Consider the following 15,376-nt stretch of genomic DNA (forward strand, 5'->3'; position numbering starts at 1 on the left):
CTAATACCTGAGGCATAAACAGAAGAAAAATAGAAGTAGCTGAATAGAGATGTTCAAGGGAAAGCACGAGAGTTTGATCTTGTTACTTCAGGTTACAGTAAAGCATGACTCCATTGACCAAAATAGAATTGAGTTTCTAAGTAATGACCATCCTCTGTCATTACTGACATTGCTGTTGTCACATAAACACGTTGGCCAAAGATACTTCCTCTGCAGTCAGTAGATTCTGCCTTTAATCGCCCTTCTACTGAGGATTAGAAATGAATTTGTGTGGGATTTACTAGTTTTTCCCAGTCCTCAAGTAGGAGGATCTGGGCCAAATTGCTCACAATTACTTTGCTTGCTGATAGTTACAAGTAATCTTTAGCAAAGTTGAAAATGTCCATGCAATCAAGAAGGATGATAAAACATTTATTTTTTTCAGGAAATTGGTCATCACAGAGTTCAGACTAGAAAATTAATATAGGGCACCTGTTAATTTATTTTTAGCGATCTTCATAAATGTTTCAAGAGCATCTCTACTTACTTACAATAAACTGAAAAATGCAGTAAGAGGGTGAGATTAATTCAAAAGTAAATCTTGTTTCAGTTGAAGAGGATTCAGGAAGGTGCTTGATCTTAAGTGATGGGAACCTGTGGGGAAATGACTGCTTTTTGCATGCAAGAAATCTTCTGGGCCAGAGAACATCTATAAGGACTCTTTGACATTTAGACTTAGTTACAGCACACAAAAAAATAGAGTTGTATTTGCACCACAGTGCATGGATGAATCAGACATTACAGTGAGAAAAATATTTTTGGTTCTGGCCTTTTGCAGTGTCAGGTTCAGAGGGGGATTAGAACAAATAATTAATACAAAAGCAACTACAGAAATGTGGTATTTAACAAAAGAATAGAAAGAAGTGACTCAGCATTAACGTTATCCAACTATTTGGTTTTTTTCCTGCCTATATTTATAGAAGCAGGGAGTTGTTTATGTCCAAAGCGATTAGCAAATCCAGTCTCCTGATAGCAATACTACTGAACAAAGTTGAGTAAACTGCAGAAACCTATTCACATTGCTTGAGGGCGATGTTCATATCTTTTAAAAGTTGCTCTTTGTGAATGTTCATGCAGTTACGTCCTGCAGAGCTAGACTCTCCTCAAAAATATCTATAGCAAGATTGTATCCTTGGTAGTTGGTATATATGGAATTTTTAAATATGCATACGTGAGTTTCAGATCTAGATAGGATTTGGTGTTTAACCACTAGAGAACAGGGCAAAAAGTCAGATGAAATATGACTGGATCTATTACAACCAAACACCACAGCTAAAGTAGCACATGTGGATAAATTATCACAACAAACGCAAGGTGTAAAAATACCACAAACTGCTATCATTAAAAACATGTAAAGGAAATTCTGTTTGCTCACAGTCATTAAAAAGGAAGTTGAAGTTATTCTAGAAATTATTAATGTAAATAATTAATTCAAACATAATTTGGGGACAGTTACAGCCTTAACAATTACTCTGTAAAATCTGTGTTTTCACAGCACAAATCTTGTGTACAGAATAAGCTACAGCTTCCTTGTTTGTTTTTTTTTTTTTTTTTTTTTTTTTAACATTTTCATTAGCAGTGATAATTAAGCACATTGAGTTTGCAATCTAATTTCTTATCTTACCTCAATTTCCTGATAGGAGTTGTTGATCATGGCTATTAACATATTAAGCAGCACCACCACCATAGTCACGTTATATACTCCATAGAGTACATATCCAATATTCTCAATGAATTTGTGATCATACTTCAGCACCACAGATATCACTTCAGATAAGCCAAATATTGACCAGAATAAGGTTTTAAAACTTTCTTCTACCCTGAAAATAAAACAAAGAATCACCTTATAAATTTGACACCAGGTTAGACAAAAATAAAAAAATAAAAAATATAAGTATGATGCCTTGGCACAAGCATCGTAAGCCATTATCATAAACCAGGGATACAAAAAAAATCATATTTCCTTTTTTTGATAAACACAATTACTGACTGATACTATGAAGTTACAGTGTCCCCTTATTTGCTCCATCTGTTCTTCTCAGGTGTATTGTTTGTCACTTGGATTTTTGTCCCTATTAAGGACTTCATGGGCAACTTGCAGTTTGAACCAGGGCTTTTTACTTCTACTTACTCGCCCTTTTCTCATCCACAGAAGACAAGCAGAGATTATCTGGGAACGGGAAGAAGGAACTTAGTTTGACCTTCTTATACGTGGTTTCCAAGGCAGAAGAGAAGCATCATTTTCACCCAGGAGTAATGACTGTGAAGTTCTGATTTATGGCATTGATATAAAGAGTACATAATGCAAATATAGTCAGTCCATAGTCTGATTTTATTCCCATTCCACTCTGGGACAGCAAACAAGTCAGATATTCAAGCATTTCTAGTAAGCATTTGAAATTAAAGAGTGGTAGAAGCATTTTAATTTGATTGTTACACTTGCTTGAAAGTAGAAAGGAAGCAGAGGAAAATAAAAGGGGTGAAAGATAAGAGAAAAAGAGGGGAATAAGCCAACAACAAAAAGAAGTGGGGCTGGAAAGGATGTGGCTGGATTGACAGGTAGAAGGGAGAGTCTAATGCAGAGGAGTCAAAACCGTAGCAGGCAGAAGGGGAGCAGCCACAGCTGAAAAGGAAGGGAGGACGAGTATATGTTTTGGAAAGTTTGCTTGATTTCTAATTTAGAAGCAATTTTACCTTCACTGAACAATCCCTAGCATGCTAATAGTTAATTATCTCCCCTCTTTCCCTGTCTGCCAGAAGGTAAATGCCTTCCAAGAAAACAATGCCATTCACAAACTATTTTGATGAAAAGTTCTTTATTCACATGGCAGCCTAATCCTGCTAAATCTGTTGATTAAAACAGAATATAGGCACAAACTGCAACATATCCTAGGGGAACAATAAGCTTTACAACAACTCCAGTATCAATTACACCATGCATAAATGCAAGAGAAGTTAGTTTCTATGCTTTGAAAGCCTAGTGCAGAACATTGGAGAATTCTTTTCTGTAAAAGCAAAGTCTTTTTTACCCTCTATCATAAACCATGGTATCACACATCCATTTACAAGAATTAGTAACACTGCAGTCAATATTAAGATATTATTCTCAGTCAGTATAGCTGCATTGACTCAGGGAGTAACCTGAGTGTTGTTTCAACCAGATGTTGCACAACATGATTTCGTGGCTTTCTACTGGGTCTTCATGATACTCAGAGTCGCTGAAACCACATTCATTACCCCTTGCTGCTTTGCATGAGGCTGGGACACCATAAAAAGATGTGGGATTAGCTATGACTGTTGCTGCAAACAAGTGCTATCCCTTTCTCACCTGGTGGACATTTCCTTTTTTGTAATAATCTGCTCATCTCTTGCCTTCATCTGTGGCAAAGGGCAGCTGACATTAACGTGACAAATACCCCTCACTATCACAGTAACAATCCGGCCAGTGCTTATTCCATAAATGTACTTACTAGTTAAAGAACACATATAACAGCAAAAATCTCTGGCTTTGAAACTCACCACCTAAGTCAGTGATCAAACTAATAAAACCCATAACCCCTAGCCTTGATCCCCGCTGTACACTGCTATTAACCTTCCTTTTTTAATTTGGAAAGGTTCCCTTAGTTTTCCACCCTGCCAGCAGATTTTAATACAACATGTCAACTCTGCTCCCCTTCTGAAGCTTAAGCACTAACCTTTGTTCTGGAGCAGTGCCAGGTTTTCCTTGAAAAGTTAATTAAGGACTGCAAGTGGTCCTGATTGCCCTGTAGGCTGCAGAGAGGAAGCAGGCAAGGGCCAGGGCACTGGGCTCCAGATGTCTTTATTCCCTGTGTCAGGTAAGGGACTAGTTGTGATGGTGGTGGGACTGGGAAGGTGGTGTGACAGGCGACAAGATCCTATGAATCCATGAACTTCAGTTGTTTCCTTTTTTTTTTGAGAGCATCTTAATAAATACCAGATGAGGAGGTTTGGAGTCAAATCTTCAAAGATCCTAAGATGCTGATATGTCTCATCATTGCCAGCTAAGCGACTTAGCCCCTTCCTGCAAGGTCAGCACATGTTCTATCTTTCTCAAAGGCAAACAAATGAAGGAATTAAGGATGTCAGGAGTCCTGCCCAGACTAACAGCTCCTGGCAGCAGGAGAATCTGGCAGTGGCAGATTGACTGATGCTCCTTATGGAGATAGGTACCTACGAATTCTAGGTAGAGCTGACTGTTGCAGTGAGGAGATAACAGAGAGAGATTTTGTTCCTATATACATAGATCTGTAAAAGTTAAACAAAGATTTTGCATCAAGGAACAAAACAGACCATAGGCAATCATCTAGTTGCAGATTTCCATCTTTTTTGCAAACAGCACTGTGCTGTACATAAAAAAAGATCATGGCAGGGCTATGATTTCACGTCAGTCTTATGTCCTTCTCTTTAAGAAAGCTTAAGGCATCCTTTCAGACTGAATTATTTTCTTAAATTGATTGGTTGAAGTTTAACACTGCCAAAAAAGCAGTACAGTCAATACAAACTATAAAAACATCACATTTTGACATAACAAAATGAGAAGAAAAAAAATCTTCAAGCCTCAACATAACGTTGGTACTGAAGAGTGAGTCACATTTCCCTTTGGGAAGAGAGAGACAGAAAACCTTGCATTGCAGCCTCCAGCCTGATTTGTGATGCAGAACAGTCAGTCCTGCCTCCATTTTGATATTGTTTGCATAGGATGTTCTTAATTACAGGCTTTTTTTGGGAGCTGTGTTCTGTACACAGCATAAAACAAATAGATAAACATAGCTGGGGTCGGCAGCAGCAGACGTGAAAACGGTCTGCTTTTCAGCACTGAAGAACTTCATAAAACATTAGAAAGTATAGCATGGTTGGCTAAATGATCTCTGTATTTAACAGTAAGGTCCACTGCAATTTTATTTCCTCTGCATCAAGAACATTAGAATGGAAAATATTACAGAAACGTTGCATGACATCATGGCCCAGAGGCCATTGGGGTAGTAAGTGCTTCCTCTAGATGGGAACATAAACAAAACTGAGCACATGATTTCGGAAGCGCAACTGCAAGGGAAGGTGAAAGCTAGGCCATGCCAAACAGCCATTGATTATTGTCATGAGAACTAAGCAAACAATTCCCTCTGGCTATTATCTAGTCAGGAGTGCATTCTTTTTTCTGGGAAGCGGTGTTTTTCCTAAATGTGTAACTCAAAGTTGTTTCAGCAAGTAGCTCCTTGCCTGTGAGGTTTCTCACCGAGGCTGTCCAGTGAGTCGTCAATTCAATACCCAATTAGAGCACAAATCCAATGGGTCTTTCCATCAGGACTAGCTAAGTGATCTCAGAGAATCGGGTCCCATGGTCAAATAGCCCCATTTCTGAGTATAAAATTTAATTTCTGTAAAATTTCACCTGTTCTCCTTAGATGCTCACCAGGAAATGCATTCAGTGAAGTCACTGAAGCCACAGAATGGTTATAAGGACACCAAACTAAGCGCTATCTCTCCTTATCCCAGTGAATTTTTCCTAAAAGCTGAGGTATTTATTCATGTCTAATATTGAAATTTCCCTTCTTTTCATGAATAAGTTAATGGCAGCAGGAGCCTGCCACGCTCAGCAAAGAATAGAAAAGGAAACACGAGATCTGGTAGCTGCCCATCAGCCAATATAACATCGTCATTAGACTATTAAAAATTTTTGAGACTGTATACCTCAGGGTTTCTAGCTCATTGAATGAGACATCTGAAAAGGATTTTCAGGATGAATGTTAATCTATTCTAATTGTCTCATATGATGAAAGGACTTATTTTCCCTGATCATCATTTGACACTCCCGCGTGTTTAAATAATCAGAAGCAAGTAAGCCTATTTTAAATCTCTTCCAAACACTTAAAAGAAAAATTTATGCTCATGGAAAAATTGCTTCATAACAACAGGAAGCCCCTCCAGGATAAGCAGAAGTTAGGGAGGAAGAGCACTGCCTTTTGACAAGACACTCCTCTAATCCAGACATCCCTTGGGCACTTAAGCAATCTTTACTCCAGTGAGCAGTCATCATTTTAGTCAGTGTTTGCTCATTATTTCCATCAAAAGGCAGTAACTACTGGAAGATTCACTTAGGTAATGAGTGCTAATGAGAAGTACCGCACGACTTTGCATCAGAGACTGGAATTTGTCAGTGACATGCTCTAGCGACGTGCCTGGGGGATACAATAAGTGAGGGTTATTGTGCCACCAGGCAATCAAGGATGGTATCGACTCAACTTCTCATTAAGTTTTGTGCTTCAAGGGCATCTCCTTCTCTTCAAATAAGAAGTAAGTCACATCCCACACACTCAATTTTCTTCTACCTTACTACCAAGCACATAAATGTAATTGCATCTAGCCTCGTCAGTCCTTCCATTAATGCATATCCTGAGGTTAAAGGAGAGGTCTAGAAGGCATATTTTGGCTCAATTAGAGAAAGTAAACATTATGTTACAAGGTTTATATGCTGCACAAGAGGGTTTTGTGGTAAAAATGGCACTGGTGCATCTGGAGGAAAACAGCCACTTGCAGGACAGAAATGATGCTGAAAAGGTCATTTCTCCTAGAGGAGCTATGAGCCAAGCCCCCAGCTTGCTGCGTGACATGCTAGAGAAATGAAAGATCAACCGCCAGCTGCTGTCTGCTCTGTGTCTGGTGAACGCTGTGGGCTCAGATATTACAAATGTGGCGTGGTTGCCTGCAAGTCAGATCACAGCAAGGGGAAAACATTATGCCAAGGTTTCCTCTCCCCTCCCAGATGGGTGTGTGGAAAGGAAAGTCCTCACCTTGTCCTTAAAAGGCAAGTCATGGTGCTTTCCTGAGACATAACGTTGACTGCCATGGTGCTCTGCTGGTGCCACGCGGCAGGGCACAGGAGGAGGTTTTCCTGTGGATACCTAGGAAGCTCCTCAGACACAAGCACTACATGACATACATTTTGGCTTACAGTGTCAAGAACAATGATCTTAGGTCTAACCTCTTCCCTAATGCTTCTCGTGACTCATTAAACTGAACATCTCACGAAACATTTTCCTGATCTGTTATTTTGGTTTCCAGAAATAACCATTTCTGAACTACACGTCTTCCTACACTCAGGCCTTGAGGCTGGGGTATGATTTTCCTTGGCACAATCTTCCCCAGGAAGCTGGTATAGAAACTATCTGAGTAGAGCAGGGATAGACCAGAATGGATTGAGCCCCAGAAAAGCAGCTTCTTATCTACAGGTACTCACGTTGTAAATGCAGGGTTGTATTTTGCACCAAGGTAGTAAGAGTAAAGATTGAACATTCCAATCATGAAGGCCAGGAACACCATGATGAAGATGACCATGAACTTGAAGATATCCTTCACAGTCCTCCCCAGAGAGATCTGCAGGGGGCCGAAGCTTTCGTTGGCTGGAAGAATGTAAGCAATGCGGGAGAAGCTGAGTACCACAGCTATTGCATACAGTCCTTCTGAAATGATCTGAGGATCCGAGGGAAGCCACTTGTTCCTGGCTAAAACAATACACGTACATGAGATATTAGTAACAAAAAGTGTTAGCTGGAGGGGTGGACGTGGTGCTAAGGGGCATGGTTTAGTGTTTGTTAGGAATGGTTGGACTCAATGATCTGGTGGGTCTCTTCCAACCTGGTTAGTCTATGATTCTATGATAAATGACCCATTTTCAAGACTAAATCTTGGTTTTGGTCAGGAGTTAAACTAAAAAAAAGACTTTGGAACTGGCCTCTGAAATCCTCAGTGTACTGTACACTACAGGTAAGAAGAATTAATTTTATTTTTCACATGGTAAAAATGAGGAATGAGCCAGTCACTGGGATTTACCAAAGTCACACAGCAAATAAATATCATGATTATGAACAAACTGGTTATTTTCTGTTTCCCAGTTAAACTTTAAGTGTGCTGTGCCTTTTCCATCTGAACCCTTGAGATGTAGAACCAAAACCACAATGCAGTGGAGTTAGGCTATGGATGTAGGTACATGGCAGTGTGTCAATGTCTGGAAAGGAAGCATTAGGGAGTCTGAGATCTCTATCTCTACCCTTAGATAAGAGAGTTATGATTTATTCAGATAAAGCAGATATAACCACAAAGCATAGCATCTTGTTATCAACTTTAAATTAAAAGCAATTATTGCAGTCTAGTCATTCTAATATTTTTATTTTTAACAAGCTTCTTGTTCATATCGGATATGCATAATCTATCTAATCTACTAAAAATTTATATTAATACAGCTTATAATTGTCCTTGCAGCCATTGAGCAGAGGTGCAGAGCACACCAGCAGTTAGAAAAGCAGCTCCAGACTCTATGTTTGTTCACACACCTAACATTCAGAAAAGCAAGCAGGTTCGTTCATCTGTAATTTAAATTACATTCTGCTCACTTTCAGTTCTTGATTATTTGTCACTCAGGCTGTTTATTTAGAATGGGATTGGCCTGTTCGTAGCCTTAGTATAAGATCAGAGACTGAATAAGGCTCAGACCTCAGCATCTTCCCAAAGGTTTAGAAAGACGGCTGAAATGGGTAGATCTGAGAAGAATAATTTAGTTTAATTAGAAAAAAAACCCTGACATAAATATCACAAAAATAAAGCTGCTTTCAGCACTGCCACACCTCAGCCTAAAAGAACAGGAAGCATTAAATAGCAAAAAGCATCTTACCGTAAGTAAAGTAAGCAACTTCAGGGGGAAGGGTGACATTGTTGAGGTCATCGTCTTGAACATACTGATCTACGTACTGTTGTGCTTCAGTTGCTTTTAGAAAAGCCATGAACCTGGCAGTGAACGATGCCACAAAGATGGACAGCATCCCGAAGTCCAGCAGGTTCCAGAGATGCACCACGTATTCACGTGGACCCTCTTCCCAGATCTCCTTGCACTCTGACCATATCATTCCTGTGGAAAGCCCACAGCACATTTAACCAGCTAACACAGATGGTGCTTTTTATATTCACATGAACCCATCTCCTGGCTAAGAGTAGCTTCTAAGACCAAAACAAATAACTCTTCAGTTAACCTCAATCTCATGACAATGGATCGTGTCAATTTTTTCTTAAAAATTCTTAAAAATGCTAAGCTTATATTTCCCTTTACTGATATGAGACAGAAATCCCCAAATTTGGCTATGGTAAAGTAGATTTCTGGTGATATCAGTGAAAGCATGGTTCAGAAATACTGAAGACATTGGAAAATCCTGTTTGAGCATAACGTAGACTTCCTCAATTGTCCCCCTAATCTCCTTGCTAAGCTGTGCAACTGAAGTTGGTATCATTTTCTCTGCTGATGTTTTCCTCCTTTCCTGGAACAGTGGGTGGGTCTGTTTTGAGAATGGAAACACATCAGTGAGAGAAAATCTGATCCAGAAGTAATTGCAGTATAATCAGAGGAAAGGTAAGACAGAAGGTCTGCCCTTAGAACTTTTCATAACGGTTTATATATTAAATAATAATACATTTCCATACATTAAAGATTGATCCACCACTTTGAAAATATTGAGCTTAGTTGAAATTTAGGATCTTTCTGATAGTAGACATACAGATAAACCTATATGCCAAATCCAGAAAATTTGAAAGTTTTGACACCCATGTTCTACTGGAAAGTCCAGAGGGGGACAGGGGAATTCAAGAGCTCAAGTAAAATTCACCAACTTGCCAGACATTCAACCATAGCACGGCTCCAGGGTCAAACTTTTACTTTTGAATAGCTATAAGAATGGAATACTTAATCCACGGATAAATATTTCCCGCAATCTACCCAATCCTGTTTCCATAGAAGCAGCAAAATTCATGTTTAATCAAGCTGGAGCAGTGCCTGCCAATTTCCATGTGGCCTCCTGCAACCTTGTCCTTTTTGTGAACCCTTCTTCATCCTCTTTGCTGCAATGTGTGTCATGTCAATGCATTTGCTCTGCTATTTCAGAGACTCCTGGAAGCACATGGTGTCCCGAGAGGTGCAGTCAAAGATTGGACCATAGGGATAGAAACAAGTCAGCCTGAATCTAGCTGGAGGAACGAAGAGCTGCCTCTGTCCTTGTGCACAGGGAAGGATTTAAAAGAAAAAGGAAAGCCAAGCTATTTATATCAGCAGCAGCCAAGACACAGCTGAATTGCAACCTCCATAACCCTTGAAATCTCCAGACAGATCCTCGGAGATGTACCCTGATATGCTCTGTATAAACCTGAGAGAGAGACTGGGGTCTGTTGAGTGCTGAGCAGAGCCAGAGAGAGGGCAGGAGACCAGCCTCCCAAGTTTTCTCCTTGAGTCTGCGAGTGCCTGGCTGAGTGAAATTGGGAACTTCATCCCAACCATCATTCACCATGAATAAGATTTAATAATAAATAGCCTAAGGGAGAAGGTGGAAGAATCAGTTTCTCAGGAACTGTCCTGGAGCAAGGATGAAATATTAAAGAAACATTTCTAGCTAGGAAAAAAAATATCCCAGAAGTGATAGATAAGAGACGTGTTATGCACGCATGTCGTTCAAAGTTACTAAAGCACTTCAGGAAACATTACATGCATGGTGACACTGTCGACCAGAATACTTGCTCACTGACATCCAGAAATGTCTTTTTTGGTTTAAATATTAACTCTCCCATCCAAATTTATTTCTAATCTCGGTCACTTAACATACCCAAGTCACAGATTAATGAAATAAGGAACATCTAAAACTCAGCAGACTGACTAAAATTAGAGTCGTTCTGTGAAAGCATCACACTGTTGGCCTATAATTTACATCATTCTTTCTTCCAACTGTGTGGCAATCATTTTTTATCCATACATATGGAAAAATGTCTTTTCAGGACAAGTAGAATAGTTACAGTAATTATCCACTTAGTACTGCTGGGTAATTGTATATGTGGTGTGAGAGAGTAATTCAAAGCTTCTCCTTAAGTGAAAATAATGAGAAGTAGCTAAATTCAGGGGATGGGATGTAAGTAAGGATGTAAGAAAAGAAATAAGGGAAGGAAAGTAGGCAAAGCAGATTTGCCAGGATGAGACTGCATGCCAGTATGGTGTTTCTAAGGCCCCCCAGCAGCTCTGGGAGAGGCATTTTTTCCTGAGTTTGATGCAGAGAGGTGAGACATAAGCTGCTTCTGCTCTTCAGATTCCACAGGTCTCTTATGCTTGTTCTCTCACAGCTGGGGGTATTAAGAAAAGTAACCTTAATGGGCATTTCTGGTTTCAGCAGAAGGAGAGTAAAGCTACAGGCACAGCCTGGATTGAAGAAAAATGGAAGTATGCAAGAAGAGCTGTTCACCACCTGTGCACAAAAAGGAACAGTCCGTCAGACTTCTATATCACAGAATCACAGAATCACAGAATAACCAGGTTGGAAGAGACCCACCGGATCACCGAGTCCAACCGTTCCTACCAAACAGTGCAAACATATGCACTGGCTTGGTACATAAATCACAGGCAGCTGGTGCTGGAGAGCTGTCTTTGAGCCTTCTTAGATCCTCCAAAAGCTCTTGGATTAAGAAAGTGAGTTGTGTTCAGATTGTGTCTACCCAGAGCTTAACTGCTACCTCAGCTGCTTTTGCAGTGGGGATTTTGTCTGTCTAAATGAATCCTCTCCGCTTCCAGTACACACATTTGTCTATATTGTTCATGAGGAAAGTATCAGCTTTCCTCACTTGAATGCAAGAGATGAGAAGACCCGGCCTCAGGTGGTGAAGTAGCCAAGGCACGCAACGAGCCTCAGATGTATGAGTTGAAATTTCTGTCTTGTGTACCAAGGGGCAAGTTCTCCTCTCAGATCATCATGACACCTCTCCATGCTGACAGGTTTATCACCTGAAGCCCTTAAATGTTCTTTCATAACAATGAAGAATGAGATCAAAAAGGCTAAAATTCCACCTAAGATGCTGCTGTTTATTTGGCTGTTCAACAGGCTACCAAAGATAAATCAGAGGCAGCCTACAGCCAACTTGAGATGCAGTCCAATGGAAGAGAAAACCCCTGATAAGGGTTTCTGGAGCAGGATGAAGTGCTTGCCTGGTTGAAATTCATTGCCCCTGCTCAGTTTTCTCCATTACCTTCCTGCATTACCTTCCAGCTGGAAGCAGGAGATGGCAATGGTATCTTTTTGCCTAACTTCACTCTGAAACACTCCTGCTGGTAGTTGTCTCTTAAAATATATACACGTGGGTCAATTTTCATATCTGTAGCAAGATTAATCACAGGGAGTGCTGTTAGAGGTTGTACTCACTCATGGCCATGCTATGCTATGCTAATGTAGAACATAATCCTCGAATAGGGCTATTCTGAACATGCTTCATAATTTCATGGTTGAGAGCCAGATAACACAGCCAGCCAATTTTCTCCCCAAAAAAGAACCAAGATCAGGGACCTGTAAACTAATTTCTCAAAAACGGTCAGCTACAGTTGGAACAAGTAATGTGTCATCAGCATTTATCATTGCTTCCACAGCACAAAGAAGAAAAGAAAAAGTATAGAAACAGAAGGGATTTACAAACTGAGCATAAATAAAATCGGACTTTTGGATTTTACTATTAATCAAAATGTAGGTAGCACACCTACACTGTTGAGTCTGAAGACAGCAACTGCAGGTGTTGCCAAGCAGGATTAAACATAGTTATGTCTCTTAAGGATATGAGAGTTAGCTTCAACATACTCTTACTTCTTACTTATGTTTGCCTTTTTGGAGAGCATGACTTGGCAACTCTACTGGTGATATTTATCTAAAGCATTTACTTCTATTTAATTATATTTCTCCTTGCATATACATATACCTGTACCTAAATGATTTTTGCATTTAAAGGCTGGGCAGTCCACTGCCCTTAGTGGTTTTACAAATCTTAAAATTCAGGGTCACATCTAGGGCTCAGCAAGTGCCCAAGCCCCTGTGCCAGCTGCCTGCAGGCCACGTGCACCAAACTTTCACCTTACTATTGCTGAAATATTACTTGCAGCTTAATGTGTGCAGACAGGTAAAATGGCCAGAGAAGACTCTCCATGCTGATGTAGGCAGTCATTACAAAATCTCATTATATTCAGCAGTCTGTGCAATGAATCACCTTTCTTCTCCCAGAAAAGTGAAAACCTTTGCTTTTAAATGAAATGTTTTCTTCATCATCTCTCAGGAACTCACTGGGCAGACAGATAGCCACTGCCTGTAAGAAAAGAATACCTAGTCTAAAATCTAATAATCTTGTCCAACTGCTTTAATATAATTTTAAAAATATATCTTACGGACTTACACTATCCAGTCTGACATCTATTTGGTATTTTCTAGCCTAATATCCTGTATGGAGTTCTGATTATTCTGAGGACAGGGAACAAAGAAATGGTGGCCAGGAAGTCATCAGATAGGGCAGCCCTATCCTATTTTTCAGGGGATTTTAATGCCATCAGTGCTTATTGAACAGTGCAATTATTTGTCCTGCTGTGAGAAAAGAATCAAAATTATGATGATGAGTAAAAATAGATTATAGAAGAGTCAGATAAAGTTTCTGCAGAGCTGACGAACTCATTTTCCCAATGAATCCTTCCCAGCTTGTTTCGATTAGTGGTTCAACACAGATGATCTGCAGTAATAAATTGTGCCTGTAGCAAAAGTAATTCATCTGAATTTGCTGAAAACTTCCTGGAAGTTTAACTTGTGCATGTGACGTACTTCTGCACTTGAAGAGTTCCTCCAAATAAACCCCTATTTTATAATTCTTGGATAAATTTATTTCTTTTAAAAGTTTGAGTGCTATGCCCTCCTCTCATCAGTAACAAATTTCATACTATGAATTTCATAAAATCCAGCTCATATACTTGGAAATTCTCATCACTAGATCTCAGAGCATATTACAAAAAAAAAAAACCAACCCAAACAACAATATAATAGAACCCAATGGCAGAGAATAAAACAGGCTTCTGGTTACTCACATCCCTATGGACACTCTTCTCCCTACTAGCTTTAGACAGAGCAGCATCCTATAAAGAAGCTATAAGTTCTTATGACTATGCTACCTTCTTTAAGGTGCAATGGTTAAACCAACAGAAATAAACAGACAGCATCTATAGTATTCACCATGGAAAGTAGAAAGTCAGGAAAGTAAGAATCTGATAAGCATTATTCAGTATTTTCAAAAGCATTGACCAAGATCAACGACTTCTTTGCCACTGTTTTAATCTAAATACTTTCATCAACCCATAATCTAACCCAACGGTGGGGTTTTTTTTGCTGTTGATTGTTTCAGTTTCATTTGTTTGGAGCTTTTATCCTTTGTCTTGCCCCTGTCTATCATGCTGTTCCTAGCCATGTTGGATTTCCCTGGAGGACTTGTAGACATTGTGGTTTTGCTTACCCAATACCCACTTCATGATCAGCAATTCTGTCCAGGAGAACTGAGTTGTTTTCACCCTAAATATCTGTTTTGGATGATCCGTGATGGTCTCGTTGGGTAGATTTTTTACTCCTTCAAACCGATCTGAAGCATTCACTACTAAGAGTCCAAGGAAGATTGTGAAAGAAACTGCATGTGCCACAAACTTCATGAAAGGACTGCGGAGGGTCCGTCCCAACTGCAATGAAACATACACAAGATGTTAGACTTTTTTCCCCTCATCCACCTCCTGTAAGTATTTTTCCTATAAAAGTTTGAAACATTTGCCCAAAAAAAAGAAAAAAAATCAGAAATGAATTCCAGATCATTAAATAAATGAGGTTAGGTTTGTTGAAGATTTTCTTTGTTATTAGTAGATATTATGTATTGCAGTTCAGATTATGCCCTTTGGATATTTTCCTATGCATGGCAGTATGTTATAGTGCTCCTTTATATTCACACATAATATCTACTTGTTCTGGCCATCTGGTAGGTCGAAAATGAAGAGACAGGACATTTATATAAGAGACATGTTTGCATGTATACATTTTATATGAATCTATGTGTGTTAATATCAATCCCAATGATGGGCCCACTTCTCATGCCTAATGCTGAATTCTTGGTTCATTAATGATGCGTAAGAAATAGCCTTCTGTTTAAAGATTCTTTAGTAATGCTTTTAATATTCTTCGGTATGATAGTCTTCTCTCATAACTACTACACAAGCTGGAGCATCTCTCCTTAGAACACAAGGATTTGTTTCAATACATTAAGCCATGAATCAGAGCAGCAGATCTCTTCACTATAGCTAATATTCTTCTGTTCTTCTTGAAGAGCTTTGTTTGCTAATTAATTTAAACAACACTGCTTCCATTTTACATTTTCTGTGATCTAAGAAAAAGTTACTCCAGAAAGATATTACAGCAGCGGCATTTTTAGGAATGAAAGGACAGATGTCGATGGCACTGGACACAAT

General features: G+C 39.4%; 1 protein-coding gene across 3 annotated transcripts in view; it reads right to left on the bottom strand.

Annotated features, from left to right (window-relative positions):
- Positions 1–15,376, bottom strand: part of TRPC7 (transient receptor potential cation channel subfamily C member 7) — an 89,097-nt gene that overhangs the window by 7,177 nt on the left and 66,544 nt on the right. For all 3 annotated transcript variants that reach the window (XM_069869028.1, XM_069869027.1, XM_069869026.1), the window contains exons 5-8: positions 14,383–14,599; positions 8,726–8,959; positions 7,295–7,559; positions 1,664–1,859 (exon numbers count right to left, since the gene is read on the bottom strand). In XM_069869028.1, coding sequence (XP_069725129.1) covers positions 1,664–1,859; positions 7,295–7,559; positions 8,726–8,959; positions 14,383–14,599 — 912 coding nt within the window. The remainder of the gene's footprint in view (positions 1–1,663; positions 1,860–7,294; positions 7,560–8,725; positions 8,960–14,382; positions 14,600–15,376) is intronic.

This window comes from Phaenicophaeus curvirostris, chromosome 15 (genome assembly GCF_032191515.1).
Source record: "Phaenicophaeus curvirostris isolate KB17595 chromosome 15, BPBGC_Pcur_1.0, whole genome shotgun sequence".
NCBI classification, from domain to species: Eukaryota; Metazoa; Chordata; class Aves; order Cuculiformes; family Cuculidae; genus Phaenicophaeus; species Phaenicophaeus curvirostris.